The 24,176-nt window shown below is 33.7% G+C and overlaps 1 protein-coding gene across 1 annotated transcript in view; it reads left to right on the top strand.

The window, feature by feature from the left end:
* The window catches only part of KHDRBS2 (KH RNA binding domain containing, signal transduction associated 2), a 713,468-nt gene that overhangs the window by 81,503 nt on the left and 607,789 nt on the right, over positions 1-24,176 (top strand). Inside the window, exon 2 of the mRNA XM_061195202.1 lies at positions 22,864-22,991. Within this exon, the coding sequence (XP_061051185.1) occupies positions 22,864-22,991 (128 nt within the window). The remainder of the gene's footprint in view (positions 1-22,863; positions 22,992-24,176) is intronic.

A 24,176-nucleotide genomic window follows, 5' to 3' on the forward strand; every position in this document is an offset into this window, starting at 1 on the left:
TCAGAGATGGATTGGACTGACTCATGATTAAATATTATGTAGAGATAAATTCTAATGTCAGCATGTAAGGAGAAAATTGTGTATGTCAAAATAATTTTTAAAATCCATAGAATGGTGCCATGTTGAAAAATGATATTCAGTCTCTCAGTGAGTCCTACACACTGTTTTTAACAATATTAGGGAACATTTAGCCATTTCTTCATGTGAATACCAGATGAAAGAGTTATGTTTAGAAAGTCATATTCACATGCATACCTACACCTTTCACACACACACACACACCAGAATGTGCACACATGCATGCATACCACAGCCATGCATATTTGCAAAGTACTAATGTTATGAGAAGCAAACCCATTTCTACTACCTCTCACACAGTTTCAAATTTTACATTTTTTATTATTCAGTTGAAAATGTTTTCTAATCTCCATTGTGAAATCTTTAGTCAATGGCTTATGAAGTATATTTCTTAATTTCCAAATATGCAGGGATTTCTAGTTATTTTATTATTTTGTTGTTTCTAACTTAATTATATTATAGTAATAGACTGCAAACTGTATTATTTCTATTTGTTAAAATTTGTAAAAATTAGTTTTTAGCCCAGTAAAGGGTCAATTCTGTAAATTTGTGAACTTTTAGTGTGTGGTTGAATAGCATATTCTTTTAGCAACATCAATATAAATTAGTGTTTTATATGCCCATAAGTTTAAGTTTGTAACTATTTTGCTCAAAGTACTGATTCTCTTTTTTTTTTTCTTATTGATCTGTCAGTTATTGAGATGAATCAAGTTTAACTGCAGCTGTGATAGTGGATTTTTCTGTTTTCTCTTATATATAGCACTATCAGTTTTTGCTTTGTCTATGTTGAGGCCATGCAATTAAGTGTTTATTAATTTAGGAGCTTTTTATCTTTCTGATTAAGCCTATCATCACAATGAAATGACTTTTAATCTAGTTTTTCTTATGTGCCTTTGTGATATTAGCAAGGCTATTCCAGCTTTCTTTTCTTTTAGGGTGTGTGTAGTATGTCTTCATACATACATCTCTTTATTTCCACTGTTCTGTTTCCTTAATTTGTGTTTTTTATAAACAGCAAATAATTGTGTTTCTTTCTAATCCAACAATCTTCTTCTTTAAATTGGAGCTTTAATTTCATTTCTATTAAAAGTAATCACCAATATATTTGCTTTGAAATCTATTATAATCTAAATGCTTTCTATATGTCTTCCTTCTTTGAAGTCACTATATTTTTTCATAAATTATTTTTCCTTGATTATTTTATTATTCCCTTTTTACTGTGTTGGAAACCTATATATTCTTATGGTGTTCTTTCTTCCATTGCTCTAGAAACTGCAATATATAATTTTTAAAGTTGGATGATTAGCATAGTCTAATGTTAATTGCTAATTCCACTCTTCTCTTGAACATAAGTTTCTTAGAACACTTCAAATCCATTTATCCCTCTGAGCTTATATGCCACTTTTATTGTATGAGTTATTCATGTATGTGTGCACACATGTATTTTACATATGTGTATATATAAATAAGTGTATATAGATGTGTGCGTGTGTGTTTGTGTGTGTATATATTGCCTGTTTATATATGTGTATTCATGTCTACATATATTTATTTATATTTATATAAAATCCACAGTAATATCTCGTTATCATTTTGTAAAGATGATGAGTCATTTGGATTTCCCCCTGTAGCTACTATTTGTGCTGCTCTGCTTTTGTCATTTCATGTTTGCACTTTCACCTGAGGTCATTTTTCTTCTGAAGAATACTCAATATTTCAGTCGCTTGTGTTTGCAAATACTCAGTTTGGTTTCGACTGATTGGTCTTTATGTTACCTTCATTTTTGGAAGATATATTTTAATTTGGTATAGAATTATAGGTTGCTAGTTATTTTCCTTCACATATTTGGAGACATAATTCAGCTGTGCTCTGACCTGCATTGCTGTTTTTGAGAACTTATCTGTCAGTTTATCTCATGCTCCCCTCCAGTACATCTTTTTTTCTCTAATTACTTATACTATATTCTCTTTATCTTTAATTTTGCTACTTCATGTTGACATAATCAGATATAAGTTTATTTTTATTTATCTTTCTTGGGATTGATAGGAATATTGAATGTGTGGGTTGATGTGTATCATCTGTTTTGGAAACCTCTTAGCCATTATTTCTTCATTTTTTGCTTTTACTTCATTTTCTCTTTTCTCACTGGTACTTCAATTAAATTTATATTAAACCCTTCCTTCTGCTTTTTATATCTCTTATACTCTCATATAATTTTTCTTTTTTTCCCTCATGCTTCCTTCTGTATTTTATTATTGAATATTTGTATTCTGAATATTCTCTTTGAAATTTTTAAATATTACCAATTCTTGTCTGAATTTTTTAGTTCCAGATTTCATCTCCATAAATATTGAATATTTGTCTATTTCTTATAATTTTCATTGCTGTACTTCTTATGAGTCTGTGCCTATTTCTGTAGTTTGTGTTCTGTTCATATTGTCTTTATCTGTGTACATGATTTTATTTGTTGCTGGATGTTGTTATTTAAAAATTACTTGAAGAAATCAGTATTTTTCTAGGATGATGATGTCTTATTCCAAAGAAGATATTCCTTTTCTCTGTCAGGTGCCCAGGATACTAGAGATTCAGAAATCATGTTAGTCATATTTTGGGGCCTGAGGTATTTCTGGACTCCTCAGATGACTAGTGTCCTGGCTTCCACCCATTCTTTGAGTGTTCCCTTACTCCTTTTCCCCTTTACCCACCCTGATTCCACATTTTGTCCATGTAGCTCAAGAGACAATCAGCCTGGTTCCTGTGTGGTCTCTTCTGTGTTGGCAGATGCCCCAAGGGCCAAAGCAAACCTAAATCCTAGACCGACCGCTTCAGATTTCACCCTTCTGTTGGATGTGGGCCTAGAAATTCTTCTCTCTCTCGTTAGACTTTTAAGATTTTGTAAGTCTTAAATCCGGTAGGAGGATTGATTCAAGTTATCCAGTCTGCTATTTGTAAAAGCAGAATCCCTCTCCCAATACCAATCAGTAATACATTTTAAAACTTCATTTACTTAAACTTTCCAGATTCTATATTTTGATACTTTATGCTTCTATGTTACTATATTTTTTTCCTTTGGCTTTTAAAAAATAAGTCCTTATGATTATGGGAAGCAAGTTATATTTCCATGTTACATATTTTGGACAATATGACACATTCTTTTAGAATCAAACTGTCTAATCAAGACATCAGTTGGTCACTCTTCTAGAAAATGTAACTTAAATGTCATTTTACTTATGAGCCTATATCCAAATACTCTAGCTCATTTTTTGTTCTCTGCTCTCTTGGTACTTCACTAATTCCTCTTATCACATTTACCACATTGTATTACAATTATGTGTTTGGAAATAGCTCTTCAATAATAAAGACTGAATACTGTTAATATGTGTATCCACAGAGCCTACCACAGCATCTGGGATTTAGTAAGTGCACGATAAATGTTTAAATATATTAAAATTTTACTTCTAAGTCAGAAATATTAATTGAGAATAATGTGACATGACATCAAAAATTCAAAAAATCCTCAGAATATAAAAACCAGAAACCAGTTATTAAAGGCTCCTTTATTTTTTTAAGCTTTATTTTTTCTGCTCCTTTGAATATAGGGTTGATTGATCAAAAATAATCTCACTATCATTTAGCATGTGATGTTAGGTTTGTGAGAGAGTCTCACCTCTCTTTTGAAAAAGGCATAGAAACATTTCTTCTTCTGCATTATTTAAGTATGTGTGTTATTCTCTTTGAATTGATTACATGTTCAGAATAAATAACAGTGTAGGAGAGATGTTGAAGATAACAAGAACATAGTCTTAAATTTTGTTCTTTGACACCTTATTTTTTTTAAATCAGATGATCTCTTTTTGAGAAGATATGAAGACCTTCAGGACATATAGTTTCCATAGTCTGTTAGTCCACCTACTCTTGATTTCAGCCCCTATAACCACTGTCACAGGTTTTAGGTCCCTGATTTTAATAATAGCACTTGGCTCTCCAGGGACTAAAAACTAAAGCTGTCTGGACAAATGTGTCCAGGTGCAGACTTCAGGCTTCTTATATCCGGCCAAGGCTTAGGGATCCAGGCTTTAAGTCTACTCAGATATGCTTTGTTCTGCTTGAAACCTCCTCTTCTACCACTGGGAGAAAAAGTGCAAGTGCTGAATAAGAAAAAGGAAAGAAGGAAGAAAAAGAAATATGTTCAAATTCTTGGAAGAAAGTAGATCAAGCCTTAGCTATGTTACTTTTGCTTTGCTTCCCAAGACCACCATCATCGCACTGCATCATTATAGTAATTTACGGAACTTCAGTCTCCCAGAGACCTTTTGAGTAAATATATTTTAAATGCTTATGGTGTGTTTTCAGCCCTTTTCATTTCCTAACCTTTAAATGATCTACTGCTTTTATTACATACAAACATTTCTGTGTATTTCATAAGAATTTTAAGTTTTATGATAAAACAGATTAGATATGTTGAGGGATTTTAAAGGTCCACAGAATAAATCATTGTGTCAATAGTTTTATTTAAAAGTATCACTCAACTTTATTCTTGATCACATTGTTCAACCTTTTGTTGAATGATTCCAAATTGTCATTGAATATTTTATGTAGCAGTGTAGATGTTTTTATGTACAGTGATCCTAGTACTTGAAAGTCAGCTTTTCTGAAGGTTTTTGGTATTTAAAGGTAAAATAGTATTTGGGGGGTTGTTGATGAAAGTGATGAAAGCTTTAAGCCCTTCAAGTTTGGAAGAAATGGAACTGAATGAAAATAAGTGGAAATTGATTATTGTGATTTGTGAGGGGTGGGAGGAAAGTATATGTGACCAGTACCTATTGTCCAGCTAAATTTTGCTGCTGTGGGTGAAATCTGAGAGTGGCAGAGACTTGCTGCTCAGCCAGTTTTCTCTTTCTGGGCACTCAGACAAAAAGAGAAAACTACCTTTCTGCATCTCCCTTTCAGATAAGCTGCAGTCCTGTGAATGAATTCTGGTTAAAGGGATGTGAGTGAAAATGATGTCACCATTTCCAGGCGTGCTTCTGGTCCTTCTTCAGTGCCTTCAGTTAGCTGCTTCTCTTTGTTATGCTCAGGGTTAATTTTTTGTTACCTGAGGGAGGACTGTTCTGTATGACCTTACCCAACCGTTACCACCAGTCAACATTTGTATGGGTTTATAATTTACCAAAGTTACCATTTTCAGAAAGTTTTATTCTCTGAAATGTCATATTATTACAGCTTTCTAGAGTGCCAGAATGAAATTGGAAATAGTCACGGCAAGGGATGTTAATTTCAAATAATAAGGCACAGTTGTTTGTGGAACCGTTGTTGGGCAGATGTTGCTGGAGGTCACAATCCTATTTGGTATGAAAAGATCCCATAATATATTAAAATTTCATACCTGCATTTCTACAATCATGAGTGATGCTTCTAATGTGATATATAATCCTTTTCTGCATGTGGCGGAATGGTATAAAATGTATATAGTGGAGTTAAAAAAATAAAGCATATCAACAGTCCAACAGTAGTATTTTTTGCACAAGGAAATTTTGCCATGGATGCATTTTCTGCAGTATAAATCAAATCTCAAAGTAAACAAGTGAAACATCAAAAGGCAAAAAACAGAATTTGAGCTTTCAGAGAGAAAGATCTGCAAGGGATAGAAGGCAAGGCTGTCCAGTTTGCTGTGGACAGAATCTCACAGTTGATACTTATTTTCTAAATACATTTTATTCTTATATTAAATACCAAAGTGTTTCATCATTACTCGTGTCTCTTGGCCTAAAACCTATTTATGAAAACAAACACACATGCAGTAGAATAAGAAGTTTAAGGCATTTATTTTCTATTACAAAAAGGATATTATTTCCCAGTCTCGTTTCATCTCTGAAATATTATGACTACAATCTGGCTTCTTTTTTCTGTATGATTCTATTAAATCTGTTCTATCAAGGGTTAGTTCTTCCCTTGATAATTTTATATATTGGGTTGGCCAAAAAGTTTGTTCGTTTTTTCCCCATAAGATGGCTCTTGTAGCACTTAGTTGTTTTTAACTTCATTCAAAACAATTTTGTTAGAGTGTACGTGACAGCTGTCATATCAGCAAGCATATAAAAAGAGACTTATCAAAATTGGTGAATTTTTGTGTAGCCATTTTAATGTTGAAGATGGAAGAAAACATTTTCACCATATTATGCTTTATTATTTCAAGAAAGGTAAAAATGCAACTGAAATGCAAAAAAGGTTTGTGCAGTATATGGAGAAGGTGCTGTGACTGATCGAACATGTCAAAAGTGGTTTGCGAAGTTTCGTGCTGGAGATTTCTCGCTGAACGATGCTCCACAGTTGATAGTGATCAAATCGAGACATTAATTGAGAACAATCAGCGTTATACCACGCAAGAGATAGCCAACATACTCAAAATGTACAAATCAAGCGTTGAAAATCATTTGCACCAGCTTGGTTATGTGAATCGCTTTGATGTTTGGGTTCTACATAAGTTAAGTGAAAAAAAACTTCTTGACCGTATTTCTGCATGTGATTCTCTACTTAAATGTAATGAAAACGTTCCGTTTTTAAAACAAATTATGACGGGTGATGAAAAGTGGATACTGTACAATAATGTGGAACAGAAGAGATCGTGGGGCAAGCGAACTGAACCACCACCAACCACACCAAAGGCCAGTCTTCATCCAAAGAAGGTGATGCTGTGTATATGGTGGGGTTGGAAGGGAGTCCTCTATCATGAGCTCCTTCAGGAAAACCAAACAATTAATTCCAACAAGTACTGCTCCCAGTTAGACCAACTGAAAGCAGCACGGGACGAAAAGCACCTGGAATTAGTCAACAGAAAATGCATAATCTTCCATCAGAATAACGTAATACTGCATGTTTCTTTATGACCAAGCAAAAACTGTTACAGCTTGGCTAGGAAGTTCTGATGCATCTGCCGTATTCACCAGACACTGCACCTTCGAATTTCCATTTATTTAGGTCTTTACAAAATTCTCTTAATAGAAAGAATTTCAATTCCCTGGAAGACTGTAAAAGGCAACTGGAACAGTTCTTTGCTCAAAAAGATAAAAAGTTTTGGGAAGATGGCATTATGAAGTTGCCTGAAAAATGGCAGAATCTAGTGGAACAAAAGGGTGAATACGCTGTTCAATAAAGTTCTTGGTGAAAATGAAAAATGTGTCTTTTATTTTTACTTTAAAACCGAAGGCACTTTTTGGCCAACCCAATATATAGTATTTTCTTTTAAAATAATTTAATGTTCCGGGATGATTTTATTTGATGAGGAATACACATTATCTGTTTTGATAACAACTAACTGATGTTTACAAGGATTCAGATGCTTAATTTATGACATAAGTTTGTTTTTTGGAGTTACCCCAATATAAGAGTTAAACTGAAGAGTATCTTTTAGAACTGTGTGTGTTTGTGCATATGTGTATTTAGAGAAAGAGAGAAAGAATTTAGGTTGGGTTTGAAATTTGCAAGTGTTTTTTTTTTCTTTTTGAGTATTCATTGTAGATGGAACTTGGTAGTACTTGAGAGCAGTGGTCTCCAACCTTTTTTGGCACCAGGGACCAGTTTCATGGAAGACAATTTTTCCATGGACCGGGGAGGTGGGTGAATGGTTTGGGCGGTAATGCAAGTGATGGGGAGTGGGAGATGAAGCTTTGCTTGCTCTCCCACCGCTCACCTCGTGCTGTGTGGCCTGGTTCCTAACAGACCGAGGACTGGTACCAGTCTGCGGACTGGGGTTCGGGGGACCCCTGCTTTAGAGTATTGTTAAGAAAAGTTCAGTGGCTTTGTGACCTGTACCTGTTCCTGACTTTCTCCTCTGTCTTTATTTGAGAGACTAATTCTGGCAGAGTTTCTTAACCTCATCTTTAAAATCATTGAAACAAATCGGTGATTATGTTGTTGTTTGTGGATCAGTGTTAAGTTAACCATGCCTGTTCATGTTTCTCTGATAAAGTAATTTGTCTTGTGAATATTTCTTAATTGGAAGCATGTGAAGAAATATAACATTTCTAGAAAAGAGATAATCTATTCGCTGATGATTTTAAGAATACTAAAATAATATGCTTTAAGTTTTCTATAGTGACTAGCACCTGTTAAGTGTTTATCAGGAATTTATTATTTAACCAGAGAATTATTAGGAATATCATCTCTATTTTCTACTGTTCCACCCAATAAAGTGGGTGGTCTGAGGTTCTTTGATAATAATTTTTCTTAACAGATAAATAAAAGCCAAACTATTTTCAGTATTTCTTGCTTATGAGATATTAGCTCTAAATAGCACTTTGTGTAGTATTCTCAATATCTGATGGTACAGTGGTAGTTAGTGAGTGTGTGAATGTGTGTATATGTACATGCATTACATGTACATATGGGGTGTGTAGGACCATATACCATACTTTGAGGAATGCTCTGTAAATCACCGAAAATGAAGCTCATCCACTTTCACAAAATACATGATCTGCCTCTGTCTTACTCTGTCTTTGATTCTTGTCTTCAAATCTTCCCTTTTAACTTTTTCTCACATATCAGGAAAGGAGAGTGGCAGGGGTAAGAGATGTTGAAAACACTTTTTGCTCTTCCTACCCTGAGAGAGATGTTGAAAACACTTTTTGCCTTTTCTACTTCCTCCTGTCGAAACTCCAGTATCTTTTACAATAATCTTTGCACGGAATGCTCCTCAGACTATAGAGATGGCATTATGTTTAGCCATTTAAAATAATTAAATTTTTGTTATTAATGTGTTTATATATATATATGTATATATATATATATAAATTTAGATAGTCTAAATTTATAGTATGGCTTACAGAGTCCTTTAATTTGTTTTTATTCACTGATATGTCCCAATCACCTTGAACAACGTCTGTCACATAATAGATAATCAATGTTTGTTGAATATACAAAATCTTGTTTGAAATGTGGATGCATAGATAAAAGTTTGACTGTAGCAACTGTGGGATTATTTAATCTTTTTCCATTCTGCTTTGCTTACTTGTATGTTATTCTTTTTCTACTGATAACATATTTATTACATATATAGTATAGATGTTTTATGTATGTGTGGGTAGGTGGATACATAGTTAAATATCATTAGGTGGAAGTTTATAGCCTTGACTTGTTAAGTGGTGCATATGCCAACACACTGCCTTGCATGTCTGGATGTGGAGAAGACAGACCAACAGCAGTGTGTCTACATATGAAGTGAGGACAGGAATTCAGTAGGGAAACAATGCCATCTGTCCATCCATCCATCCATCCATCTCTCTCTATTATGTGTCTGTGTATCAATCGTATATCTATTTCTATGTATCTGTGATTGTATTATGTAGCATAACGCTTCTTATCTCATACTTGAATATGGATATATCATACTTGAATATACTTGCATGTATATTTGTATCCTGAAAATATTTTGAAAGGACACTGGAAAGACTGAGTAATGTCTTTCATATAAAGGGATAAAGAGATAAAAGATCAGGGGAGTTGCCACATTTCTATGCTTTTGAGGTACCCACAGATTATGAAGTTGAATTGAGTGGTCAATTATTAGTCAAAGTTGGTATGAGAATCTGAAGAACACAGTTTCTGAAAATTTAAAGGCAAAATTCTTATTCACTGATATTTGGGAAATGGTGTAACTGTATTATAATAGTATTTCCAGCTATAATCAAATGCATGTACTAGTGTGAAGTGTATAATTGGAATAAACACAAGCCCTATACTACTTAGTATGGATTTATTTTTAAGTAAAGTTACTTTCACATATTGCTGGAATATACATCTTAAATAACAAATACTTATTGCATGTGCCTTTAAGTAACTATGTAGAGTTTTTGACCCAAAGGGTTATTTAAAGATGACTTCTTGGATATCTATAAGAAAAAATATTTCTAAAATCAAGAAGATAGATTACACATCCTTGAAACATTTATGTCTTTAATTTTATGAAAGTGCATAACTTTGAAATGTGTGAACATTGATATTGCTGAACATTGGCTGTCTTTTATAGAAATAGTCTTCTCTCCACTAGCTTAAGGCGTTAAAGCACAAATGACTTTATGATAGTAACTAGTGTTTTAAGGTTATAGGATAAAATGTTTTATTCTTCTAATCCATTTGTCCAAAGCAAAAGTGAAAGTTTGATTCAAAAATTAATTCAGTTTTGTTAAAGGCATGAATTTTTCTACGTGTAGTTCATTGTGTTCTATTATTTATACTAGCTAGATACCATTTATGTGATGTCTTAAAGTATCTTGGACATTTTAATATGAACTGCACACTTTTGTTCTAAGCATCTTAACATTCACAACCCTTTCTTACAACTTTCAAAATGTCTTTCAACAGTCTGCCACATCTGCCACATTTTAATTATACCTTTTCTGTTCTATTTTTATATAAACTTCTTTCATCTGTTTATATAAGCTTTAGAAGTTTTATCTCTACTCTAAAATCTGTATTTATAAATTCATGTACTTTGTCCTTACTAGACACACTAGAGAGCTTTCTTTTCTTTCTTTTTTTTTTTTTGAATTTTATTTTATTTATTTTTTATACAGCAGGTTCTTATTAGTTATCCATTTTATACATATTAGTGTATATATGTCAATCCCAATCTCCCAATTCATCACACCACCACCACCACCCCGCTACTTTCCCCCCTTGGTGTCCATATGTATGTTCACTACATCTGTGTCTCTATTTCTGCCCTGCTTTCATGTTTATTAGTCTGAAAGATGGGGCTCAAGAAAGCTCATTTTTAATGCTTAGTGTGATAAATAGTCGAATTGGCTATACATGTCTTACTAGAATAGTAAACTCCTTCTGGACCCATTTTCTTAGAAGCAGTGTTCTCAGAGTAATATTAAGGAACAGTTCCTGTAAATGATTGGACATGTATTGTGTATGATACCAGTTAGAATTCATGCTGATTTGATTGTACCACAGGAAAATACAGGTTTTTAGAAATACTGTTTGATCTATGTTCACAATAGAGTATATAAGTTGTAACTTGATATTATGGTGTATATCTTTATCACATTTGCCTCAGATTGTGATGGCATTTTAGGGAAAACATAAGACTGTTAATTTAGCTTACATATCCAAGGGACCTTGAAATTACCTGTATATGACAAATTCATTTATTATCATCTAATACCTTATTTTTGATTGAAATGTTCATGTTCTGAATCTTTGTTTTGAATTTTTCTCATAAGATTAAAAGCTTAAGTAGTTGCTCTAATTATTGTACAAATTCTTTTGTCATTGTGATTTTTATCCTGCTTGGTAAAATGCAAGAGGACAAAGTAGATTATAGAATGACCAACATGGTTCCATCTTAATTAACCCTGGGCCAGAGGGGCCCTGCTCTGAGTGCTTTGCTCTGTGGAAGCCCCCTGTGGTTCTCCTCTGGCTGTACCTCCCCCTGTGGCAAGGAGCCTCATAGGACCAAATTGTTGTGCCCATGTAGAGTTGACACCCCCACCCCCATTTTCTAGAACATATTCTAGACACACCTGAAACACCCAAATCCCTGCCCATTTGACCCCATACCCACTTCTAGGGCCTATTTAAATATATTTCTTGGGACTATCTTCCTGAAGGCAGACCTCATTGCTAGTGTATGAAAATCTAGGTTTCCAAGGAATGGCTACATTCAGGGGATGTATGGCTGGAGCTTGGTAGTGTGGGCTGGGTGTCTCTCTTCCCATAGACAGACCACGCCACAGGGTGCATACCCCGAGCCTAAAGAGTGTGTGCAGGGGATGTATGGTGGAGCTTGGTGGTGTGGGCTGAGTGTCCATCTTTCTAAGGACAGACTATACCACAGATGTGCCCACCCCAGACCTAAGGAATTCTAAGATATGGCTCTGTGCAATTTGGTCGTGTGGGATGGATGTCCACACAGATGTGGGCTTCACCTTGTGGTACTGGATAGAGCAGAGAGTAACCTGGCTCTTCCCATGCCATCTGTTCTCGCACAGAACTTGAAGGAGTCTGAGGCATCTAAATTCCAGCAGGTCTTTCACCTAAGTGTAAGTCTACTGATTAGGAACTAATGAATACTAATACCAATATTAAGTTGGAAGGCTATTTGTCATTGTAGAAGAATAGAACTTGTTTTATTTAACTCTTTGTTAACTTGGTTTATAACTTTTAAATATTTAGCCTTATGGTATAAGGGCTCCTATTTGCACAATTACTACAGGCCCTGCAAATGGTAAGGGTTGGTCTAGACAGACGTTCCAAATTTCATTTTATGAAAACAATATTCACTTTTCATTAAAGACTTGAGTTCTTTTTATTTATATAATTATAGATCCTACATGGAGCTTTGAGGTCACTTGGTCCACTCCCCTACCTAGAATGGAAGATCACTTTGTAGAATCCATGACAGATGCTTATTCGATCTCTGTTGTAATATTTTTAGACACAGTCAGCTTAACAACATGCAAAGCATTGTTCCCAATTATTTCATTAATTTAAATTAAAAATAGTTTCTAATGTTCAGTCCTGTTCTTTTCCCCCCCAATTTGTTCATATGCAATAGAGCTAAGTGGCTGTACTGTCCAGCCTAAACCAGGGAATCAGTGCTCAGGCACCCTTTTCTGTACTAAGACTTTCCTCTGGGGATGAGAATTCATGGATTTTTCTTAGTTGGACTGTGCACACTTTATATATTTTTATACATGCCATTCATTTTTATATTCATTCAGTGAAGATTTATTGAATATCCATTGCCCAAGGGCATTTTTTTCTTTCTTTAGCTCAGAAAAGATTTTCAGAGTGCTGTCATTGTTTCACAATAATAATTTCAATTTTACTAGGATAAAAATATAATCTGTGCTCTATAACAAAATGTATTTATTTTTCTAGGGGAGAACTTTTGTTTGGTGACTAAGAAATTTCTGATTCAGTCTTCTTTCTTAAATTTATTTTATTAAAAACGTTACTGATTTGGAAGAATAATGTAGTGATACTCTCTTCTAAAGAATGTGTGGTGGGAAACAAAGATTGTTAAGAGAATGTAAATATCAAAATGTAATTGATGTAGAAAATCCTGAGGCATCTACACGAAAATATTAGAACTAATAAAAAAAATACAGCAAGGTTACAGGACACAAGATTATACACAAATAAATTGTATTTCTGTGTCAGAGATGAATGATCCAAAATGAAATTAAGAAAATAAATCCATTTACAGTAGCATCAAAAAGAATAAATTATTTAGGATTGAGCTTGACAAAAGAAGTCTAAGGAATGTATGAAATTACAAAGCGTTCTTGAAAGACATTAAAGGAGACCTAAACAGAGGGAAATGCATCCCATGTCTATGATTTGAAAGACTAAATATTATTAAGATGACAAAATTCCTTGATTGACATACAAATTCTTTGCAATTCTTATCAAAATTCCAGCTGCTTTCTTTCATACACTGGCAAACTAATCCAAAAATTCATATGGGAATCCAAGAGACCTAAATAGTCAAAACAGTCATGAAAAAGATGTACAAATTTGGAAAACTCATACTTCCTGATTTCAAAATTTACTACAAACTGACGTAATCAAGACAGCGTAGTATTGACAATGTGGTATTGACATAAGGATAGACAGATAATAGAATAGATTTGAAAATGCAGAAATAGATCTTCACACTATAGATTCTTAAGAAGGGTGCCAAGAACATTCAGTGTGGAACAATAGTCCTTTTGATAAATGGTGGTGGGGCAAGTGGATATCTACATGCAGCAAAATGAAGTTGGACCCCTACCTCACAACATATACAGAAAATTAATTCAACATAGATCAGAGACCTAAATGTAAGAACTGAAATTATAAAATTCTATGGGAATAAATCTTTTTGACCATGAGTTAGGCAATCGTTTCTTAGATATGACATAAAAGTTAGGTGACAAAAAAAGAGAAAAATTGTACTACATAAAAATCAAAACTTCTGTGGTACAAATGATACCATCAAGGAAGTGAAAAGAAAACACAGAATAGGAGAAAATATTTGCAAATTACTGTGTGATAAGGGACTTGTATCCAAGAATGTAAGGAAATCTTACAACTCAATATGAAAAGACTATTAATTTAATTAAAAATAGGCAATGGATTAGAGTGCACATTTCTCCATAGAATATATGCAAATTACCAGTAATCACATTAAAAGATGTCAACATAGTTAGTTATTAAAAGTGCAAATCAAAATCCGAATGAGATACAACTTCATACACACTAAGATGGCTAAAATAAGATAGACAATAACAAGTGTTGGATGTTAATATGATTCAGTAACTTTGGAGAGCAGTTTGGCGATTGTTCAGAATGTTAAGCATATAGAAACTGTATGACTGAGTTAATTCCACCCCTAGGAATCTATTCAAGAGAACTAAAAACAAATATCCACACAAAAACTGGTACACAAATGCTCAAAACAACACTAGGTATTTTATCAAAAATGTAGAAACAACCTAAATTCCCATCAGCTGATGAATGGGGTAAAAAAAGTAAGATGTATACATACAGTAGAATATTATTTGGCTGTAAAAAGGAATGAAGTACCGATACATGCTACAACATGAATGAACCTCAAGAACGATATGCTAAGTGAAACAAGTGAGGCACAACAGGCCACATGGTGTGTGATTCCATTTGTGTGGAAAGTTCAGAAGAGGCAAGTCCATAGAGATAGAATTCTATAGTTTATCATGACAAGCTATGCCGTTTGTGAGACCTATGGAATCAAACCTACCTTGAGATGAAATTCAGGCTGAGTAGCAACCAGACACTGGCCCCTTTCTCTTAGGTCCAGGGATGGTTTCATTCCTCAAGGATTTACTGCTTTATTGGCGAGGAGAGGCAGAGGAAGGCAGACTCAAAGAATAAAACTTTTCTCACTGCATCTAAAGAAGAGCAGCCAGAGACAGGTCTTTGTGTGAATTTGTTCAGCACCACGCCATGGTGATCAGAGGCCCTTCATAAGATATGGCCAGTCTGTTTTATCAGAGCTGCATGAGGATAACTAAAAAGAGGAATAGGAAGAACAAATGGAAAGTAGAATGGATCCAAGAAGCTAAAAAAAAACATCATCTTTAACTACTGTAGAAATTTTATTTTCTAATATAGCCCTTGATTATTTGCCCTTGATTCATTATAGGAGTTTCCCTCTTAATTAGTTGGGTAAAGATGACTGAGGTAAAGGGAAAAGTTTGGTAAATTTTTTCTAAAGATTGGAAATCACTACAAACACCAAGCCCATAAATTATATCCTAGCTCATTTCAAAACAATCCAACATATATATATATATGTATATATATGCATATATGGAATCTCGGAATTTCTTCTATATACCAGTGTCATAATTGGGTACCATTTGCATATATTATTCAGCAAGATCAATGCTCCTAAGGAAGATCAGTTCCCAGTTTATTATTTGTGCCATTCATAGATACTGCAAATGTATTTAATAAACTTCTGAATTTGGTTTACATAAGTATGGCTTATTGAAATATATAGGTAAGACATTAGGAATGGTATGAACAACAATAAAATAAACTATTCACTGTGATACTTGGAATCATAAGCCACTGGATAGTTAGCACTTGAGCACAGAGTGTTACTTCTTCTCCCTCCCAGTGACTTACACACAGTAAGACACTCTCTGTAACATTTGCTAAGTGATGAAAGTATTGGATGAAGAAACTGTGCCCTGGAGCAGATGAATGTGAAGCAGGTCATACTCAGTTCTATTTAAATGCTTTTTTCTGTTGACATGTTAGGAATTTTTAACTCCAGTGAATAATAGCCCACGTTTATTCAATTCAGGAAAATTAAACACAAGGAGTGCCTGATGTAATTAGGCTTTTAAACATCTTGAAAATAAATGAAAACCAATTTAAGCACACCTGGGTGTAGTATTTCTGTAAAAGTAGTCAAAATGGTGAATATATTCTGATTTAGATAATTATCACAGTAAAAGTAGGCTCAGAAAAAGTATTTTAATTTGAACCAAACAGTGCAGCTTGAGCAGCTGATTTTAAATGTGTTGTTTTCTTTTTATTAAGATGGTATATCCCAAGATACCTTTGGCAAGAGTAAAGTCTCTCATTTTTTCCCACAAACATAGGACATACGTTCTACTCATGCTTTAGAAATATAGTTGAATATGAATATGAGAAAATCAGAAGTAAATTATTAATGACTTCAGACTGCTCCCACGTAACATTAGTAATTCACTGGAAAAAAATCAAATATATTGAGTAAAAAAGACCATCTTGAGAGCTTATTTTTCAATATTTTATATGAAAAATTATATGCATTACATGTCAACTCAAAAGTTTCAGCCAACTTTCTAAACTACAACCAAAATTATAGCTAAACAGCAACATATAGTAATGAGATCATGTTTGGTTGTAAAATGCTTAAAATATCGCCTAATGTTTACTAAACAATAAGGGTGTAAAAAGTAGTTGTTTTGAATGCTCATCCCCTCTTTTAGATGTCAGTCCCTTTTCCCTTAGGCTTTCAAACATGTACATTCAAACATGAGATTAAAACCACTCCAGATTTTAAAAATTATTGTATTGCATTTTGTGGGAATAAATATGAATTTTTAAATGTTGTGTTTTGTGGAAATAAATAAGAGTTTTCCCATGTAAGCAATGATCTAAAAATCATTTTATTGACAGTCACATATATTGTATGAAGTTTTTGACTTAAATACCAAGAGACATTTTTTCTAGAAAAACTTATTTGGACAGTCTGATGAGTAGTTCGATTTTGAGTTTATAGTTGATCATTTATTGTAATGGGTGCTGGGAATAAAAAAAAATAATAAATGTGATATGGTCCCTGGCCTCAAGGAGGTCACAGTTTAATGGTGGTAAACAGTTGTAAATAGAACAGTACAAAGTGATTAAAAGTGCTGTATTTAAAAAGTACAAAGTGTTAAGGGAGACCCAGGATGGGATAGTCGTGCAAGATGAGTGTTCAAGCTTTTAAAAACAGGAGAGTAGCCCTCCACCGATCAGAGGACACAGGAGGGATCAGGAGTGGCAAACTAAGGACTTTGGAAGCATGCAGTCTGCTTAGGGTCTGAGCAAGGACGGAATGCTGTGAGACAACACTAGACTGTGGCCAGAGATGAGAAAGGAATGGCTGATTGATTACTAGTGACAGGAAAAAAATTAAGAATTTAACCTTCAGGCAGCAAGAAGCAGGTACTTGTCAGTGCAGTGACACTCATTCAACCAACAAAGAAAATCTGAATGCTCAGTAGAGCCAGGGAATAAACACGACAAAAATACCATACTGCTATACAAAAGGGGAATGTGTAAGGCTCAGATCTGTGTTTTAAAAAGCTAGCTGGGATGTGAAAGATAAGTCATGCATGGTCTTCAAGGAAACTAGTTTAAAGTCTGCTGCCACAGGTGGAAGTGGATGGAAAGGGTCTGGAGTAGTGGAGAGCCCCTGAGTGGAGGCTGGGGTTGAGGGGCCCCAGTGGGACCAAGGGGACTTAGTGACTGTTGCCTGCACAGTGAGGAGGGCCAGGCAGCAGCTCATGGGTAATGGCTAAGATCCGTGTTCTTCTTGTTCTAGGGTGACCAGAAAGAATAGGCTTTAGAGTTAAGGTGAATTCAGTTAGAGTTTCAAGTGTCTTGGAAATTTTAGGGTGGAAATGTCAAGTCAGAAGTTTTAGAACTCAGAAAGGTAGTTTGGGCTCAATGTCTGAAAAGGTGAAAGGTGGTCGATGCGGATGGTTGTCAACGCAGATGGTGATTTTTTGATGATGGCCATTCTGACCTGTGTGAGGTGATACTTCACTGTAGTTTTGATTTACATTTCTCTAATAATTAGTGATGTTGAGCATCTTTTCATGTGTTCTCCTTTTTTAATTTCCTTTAAGTGTAAAGATTGTTTATTTGAGCTTTTTCTTGTTTTTTGAGGTAGGTCTGTATTGCTGTGAACTTCCCTCTTAGTACACCTTTTCTGTATTTCATAGATTTTTGGTATGTCACATTTTCATTTTCATTTGTCTCCAGGTACTTTTTAATTTCTCCTTTGATTTCTTCATTGACCCAGTAGTTGTACAGTAGCATGTTGTTCAGTCTCCACATATTTGTGATTTTTACAGTTTTCTTCTTGTAGTTGATTTGTACTTTCATAGCATTTTCATTGGAAAAGAAGTTTGATCTGATTTCAGTCCTCTTTAATTTATTGAGACTTGTTTTGAGTCCCAGCATATGGTCTATCCTTGAGAAAGTTTCATGTGTCCTTGACAAGAGTGTGTATTCTGCTGTATTTGGATGGAATGTGCTGTACAAATCTATCAAATCCATGGGGTCTAATGTTTCATCTAAGGTCACTCTTTCCTTGTTGACTTTCTGTCTGGATGATCTATCCATTGATGTAAGTGGGGTGTTAAATTTCCTTACTATTATTGTGTTGCTGTCAATTTCTTCCTTTATGTCTGTTAATAATTGTTTATATATTTTGGTGCTCCTTTTTAGGTATATATATATTTATCATTATTATGTCTTCTTAATGAATTGTCTAGAGTTTTAGTTTTGTAAGATGAAGAAGTTATGGAGATCTGTTGCACAATAATGTGAATGTACTTATCACTACTGAGCTATACACTTAAAAATGATTAAAATGATAAATAATGTTATGTAGTTTTTACCATAATAAAGAGAATACCTTCTTACTATACCTTCCATCTGACTTAAACCAATGAGTTAAGTTGTGCAAGGTGCATACAGGCATACCAACATTTAACTCTGTTGTAATCTCCACATAATCCTATGGTGTACTGTGGTGATAGCCACTAAAACTAAGTTAATGAATGCTAAAATAAATCCTTGAATCTATCTACCTATCTAAATATCTATCTATCTATATCTTAACACATAAACAGTGAAAGAAAAACAAAAATATTAAAATCTTTGTAGTTTAACATTTTTTAACAAAATTAAGCTTTCTTTTGTGTATTATGTTTTTCCAATAATATGGAAGCCAAATTTAAATAGAGACTGTATAAACAAGTAACTATATAAAATGACTCAACATCTCTATAAAAAACTGATCAGTTATTGCTGGATGATAATCAGTGCCTTTCCATTTTTATGGATACCTATATTGTCTGAACATTCCACAATGAATATGCATTAATTATGAAGTAAAAAAAGAATTACTTTAAAATTTTACAAAATGCATTATTTTCCATGGTTTTAAAACCAGGCAAGTTTGGTATATACCACTTTGTGACTATACAGTCGAGAAGTGCAATGACTGATCTATTAGTCATATATTAATAGATACATCAGGGAAGACAAGATAATTCCCTGAAACTATCAGAAGGGCAAAATAAATATAAAAAAATTTAAGGAAAACATAAAGATGGCCAAGAGGCACATGAAAAGATGCTCAACATCATTAATTACTAGAGAAATGCAAATCAGAACTACAATGGCTTCACACTGGTCAGAATGGCCATCATCAAAATATCCACAAATAATAAATACTGGAGAGGATGTGGAGAAAAGGGAACCCTCTTGCACTGTTGGTGGGAATGTAAATTGATATAGCCAATATGGAGAACAGTATGGAGGTTCCTTAAAAAACTAAAAATAGAACTACCACATGACCCAGCAATCCCACTACTGGGCATATACCCTGAGAAATCTATAATTGAAAAAGACACCTGCACCCCAGTGTTCATTGCAGCACTATTTACAATAGGACATGGAAGCAACTTAAATGTCCATCCACAGATGAATGGATAAAGAAGATGTGGTACATATATACAATGGAAAATTACTCAGCCATTAAAAGGAAGAAAATTGGGTCATTTGTAGAGATGTGGATGGACCTAGAGACTGTCATACAGAGTGAAGTAAGTCAGACACAAAAAGACAAATATTGTATATTAATGCATATATGTGGAATCTAGAAAAATGGCACAGATGAACGTGTTTGCAAAGCAGAAATAGAGACACAGACATAAAGAACAAACGTATGGACTCCAAGGGGGGAAAGGGGGATGGGATGCATTGGGGGATTGAGATTGACATATATACACTACTATGTATAAATTAGATAACTAATGAGAATAATGCTGTATAGCATCGAACTCTACTCGATGTTCTGTGGTGACCTAAATGGGAAGGAAATCCAAAAAGGAGGGGATATATGTATGCATATAGCTGATTCACTTCGCTATACAGCAGAAACTAACAAAATATTGTCAAGCAACTATACCCCAATTAAAAGAAAAAAAAAGAAAAGAAGTTTTTAAAGGAAAGTATAGAAATTAACAGAAAAAGCAGTGGAAATGGTATTTCATCCAGCCCCATTTCTTGATGGAAAAGTTGTTGGAATTAATCATCAAGTGATCAAATTTCAAATGTCTAAAAATGCCTAAGTGGTAGTTTTGTAGAGAGCAAATAATGTCAGACAAATTTAATTTATTTCTATGACAGAGTGACAAAGATAAACCAATAGGGATTGCATTGAATCTGTACATTGCCTTGGCTATTATAGTCATTTTGACAATATAATAATACCATGTTCTTCCAATCCAAGAACATGGTATACCTTTTCATCTGTTTGTGTCGTCTTTTATTTCTTTCATCAGCATCTGTTTTTGGAGTACAGGTCTTTTGTCTCCTTAGGTAGGTTTGTTCCTAGGTATTTTTTGTTTTTGATTAGATGGTAAATGGGATTGTTTCTTGAATTTCTCTTTCTGATCTTTCATTGCTAGTGTATAGAAATGCAAAAGATTTCTGTGTATTAATTTTGTATCCTGCAACTTTACCAAATTCATTGATGAGTTCTAGTAGTTTTCTGGAAGCATCTTTAGGATTTTCTATGTATAGTATCATGTCATCTGCAAACAGTGACAGTTTCACTTCGTCTTTTCCAATTTGGATTCTTTTTATTTCTTTTTCTTCTATTATTTCCATGGCTAGGATTTCCAAGACTATGTTGAATAAAAGTGACAAGAGTGGACATCCTTGTCTTGTTCCTGATCCTAGAAGAACTGCTTTCAGCTTTTCACCATTGAGTATGATGTTAGCTATAGGCTTGTCATATATGGCCTTTATTATGTTGAGGTATGTTCCCTGTATAACTTTCTGGAGAGTTTTTATCATAAATGGGTGTTGAATTTTTTCAAAAGTCTTGTCTGCATCTGTTGAAATGATCATATCATTTTTATTCTTCAGTTTGTTGATGTGGTGTATCACACTGATTGATTTGTGGATATTGAAAAATTCTCACATCCCCAGGATAAATCACACTTGATCATGGTGTATGATCCTTTTAATGTTTTGTTGGATTCAGATTGCTAATATTTTGTTGAGGAATTTTCATGTTCATCAGTAATATTGGCCTATAATTTTCTTTTTTTGTGGTATCTTTGTCTGGTTTTGGTACCAAGGCGATGGAGCTTGGGTGTGTTCCTTCCTCTGCAGTTTTTTGGAATACTTTCAGAAGGATGGGTGTTAGCTCTTCTCTCAATATTTCATAGACTTCACCTGTGAAGCTATCTGGTCCTGGACTTTTGTTTGTTGAGAGTTTTTAAATCACGAATTCAATTTTTGTTCATTTTTTCTATTTCTTCCGGATTCAGTCTTGGGAGATTGTACCTTTCTAAGAATTTGTCCATTTCTTCCAGGTTGTTCATTTTATTAGCCTATAGTTGCTTGTAGTAGTCTCTTATGATCCTTTGTATATCTGTGGCAAATAAATTAATTTTAAAAAGGAAGGAAGGATAAATAGTGTACATTTGCTTAAAAAATATTCAGGACTTCCCTGGTGGCGCAATGGTTAAGAATCTGCCTGCCAGTGCAGGGGACATGGGTTAGAGCCCTCATCTGGGAAGATCCCACATGCCACAGAGCAACTAAGCCCATGCACCAGAACTACTGAGGCTGCGCTCTAGAGCCCGCAAGCCACAACTACTGAGCCTGTATGCCACAACTACTGAAGCCCACGCACCTAGAGCCCATGCTCCGCAACAAGAGAAGCCTGCGCACCACAAGAGAAGCCCATGCACCACAATGAAGAGTAGCCCCCATTCGCCACAACTAGAGAAAGCCCACACACAACAATGAAGACCCAATGCAGACAAAAATTAATAAATAAATAAATAATATTCATTTTGGGAAGATTCTCATAAGGATAAATTAGTATTTCCTCTTAAACATCTATGTAGGTAATTTCATGTTGATGAATATGAATGATAGCATTTACAGATTTAATTCTTTATGTGACTTTTCTGTGACCCCCCTTTTTAATTGGATTTAAGTTTGTTGGAATATAAAATAACATACTGTTTATCTCTACTACCCTGTTTTAGATAATGGATGATTTCTATTTTCAATTATTTTTCCTTAGGAACAATTCTGACTAAAAACAAAACATTTAACCTTAAAATATATTTGTTCTATTCATTGCTCCTAGGAAATTTATGTTTGCTTAGATATTTTAAACAATGAAAGGGAATATTCTTTCTCAAATTTTGTTTGAAGATGTTAAAAGTTAATTAAATGCATCCTTTGTTTCACAGAAGACAGTCGTATCTTCAGTCATTGCTTTTTGGTTTTAGTTGATATAGATCATTGTACAGACAGTACAGTAGCATAGCTTTCAGTTCTTTTATCAAGGTTCTTCAAAATCTTATTTAAGAAGGGGAGTGATAAGAATAGTCAGTGTATTTATGATGACTTCTCATTTTATTTAATGTTTTTCTTGTGAATTTTTTTCAGAAATTGAAAAATTTCAAGGTTCTGATGGAAAAAAGGAAGATGAAGAAAAGAAATATCTTGATGTCATCAGCAACAAAAACATAAAGCTCTCAGAAAGGGTATTGATTCCTGTCAAACAGTATCCAAAGGTACTGCAATATATGCTTTGTTCTCATAGAATTAAGAAAAAATTGATAAAAATAAGACGATGTTTTATTCATTGTCTTTCATGAAATAAATGTGTAAAGCTTCATTTTATTAATATATACAAATATATGATACTGACATAGAAAAAGGAAAACTCTTTGAAAGTACAATAATTTTCAACTGATGGCTGTATTTTTATTCTGTGAATATGGGAAGCATAACTAGATATTTTAATCATTTATTTAACATGTAAATAGTTTGACAATTTGATTTTTCAAATATGCACACTCAGTAATGTTTTGGTTCATGTTAAAATGCATATTCTTATTACAAAAGGGAGTAGAATTAATGCTACTGTCAATATACAGCATTAGCCAAACAGCAGAGAATTATTATATTTAGGAAGGTAATATAGTCTTTATTAGACCCTTGGATTGTAATCTCTAGTCTTCTATATTCAGAGTCCATTTATATAATGATTATGATAGTATTTTCTTGAAAATTCTTTTTCACTAGACACTTTGTCATCATGTGATATTTTTATCAGCAGAATCATGATTATAAAATATAACATTTCAATAGCATGGTTTCATTACTTATATTCATAAATTCCAATGGTTAAAAGCAGTTTCTTTTTCTTTTTTCTTCAAGTAAATTACCTAAGCAAAAAAAAAAATGGAAACTCAAAGATTTAAGCTGGTAATTAACTTTCTGAAGAGTGTATCTGAAGCAAAGACCATATAATTTTCCTAATAATAAAGATTACAGAAATAAATGCTGTAGTTTACCAATTGTCTTCTAATATGATAAAGTTTAGTAAATACAATTAAGTAGAAGGTTGTGTTTATAATTATTTCAAACAGGATAAGCTGTTACAGCACATCAAACCATAAAATTTAACTTTCAGATGAGGTTTTTTGGGCATACACGTTTTGGGTTTTTGTGTTTATTTTGAGCTAGACTTACACTATTGCAAGATAGGTACATTCAATAGATATATATTTATAATTTAAGTTTTATGAAATTTACTTTACAATTATGTTTTAAAATATTAAATTGAGCTGTCATAGAAATGTACATGAAAAGTTTTACTTAGTAATGAAATATGGTAGAAATATGATGGGGCATTGTGTCTTTTTTAAGGAACCTGGTTAATTAAACTGTTAGAGTCTAGATGGAATACAGGT

Source organism: Eubalaena glacialis, chromosome 7 (assembly GCF_028564815.1).
Source record: "Eubalaena glacialis isolate mEubGla1 chromosome 7, mEubGla1.1.hap2.+ XY, whole genome shotgun sequence".
Taxonomy (NCBI): domain Eukaryota; kingdom Metazoa; phylum Chordata; class Mammalia; order Artiodactyla; family Balaenidae; genus Eubalaena; species Eubalaena glacialis.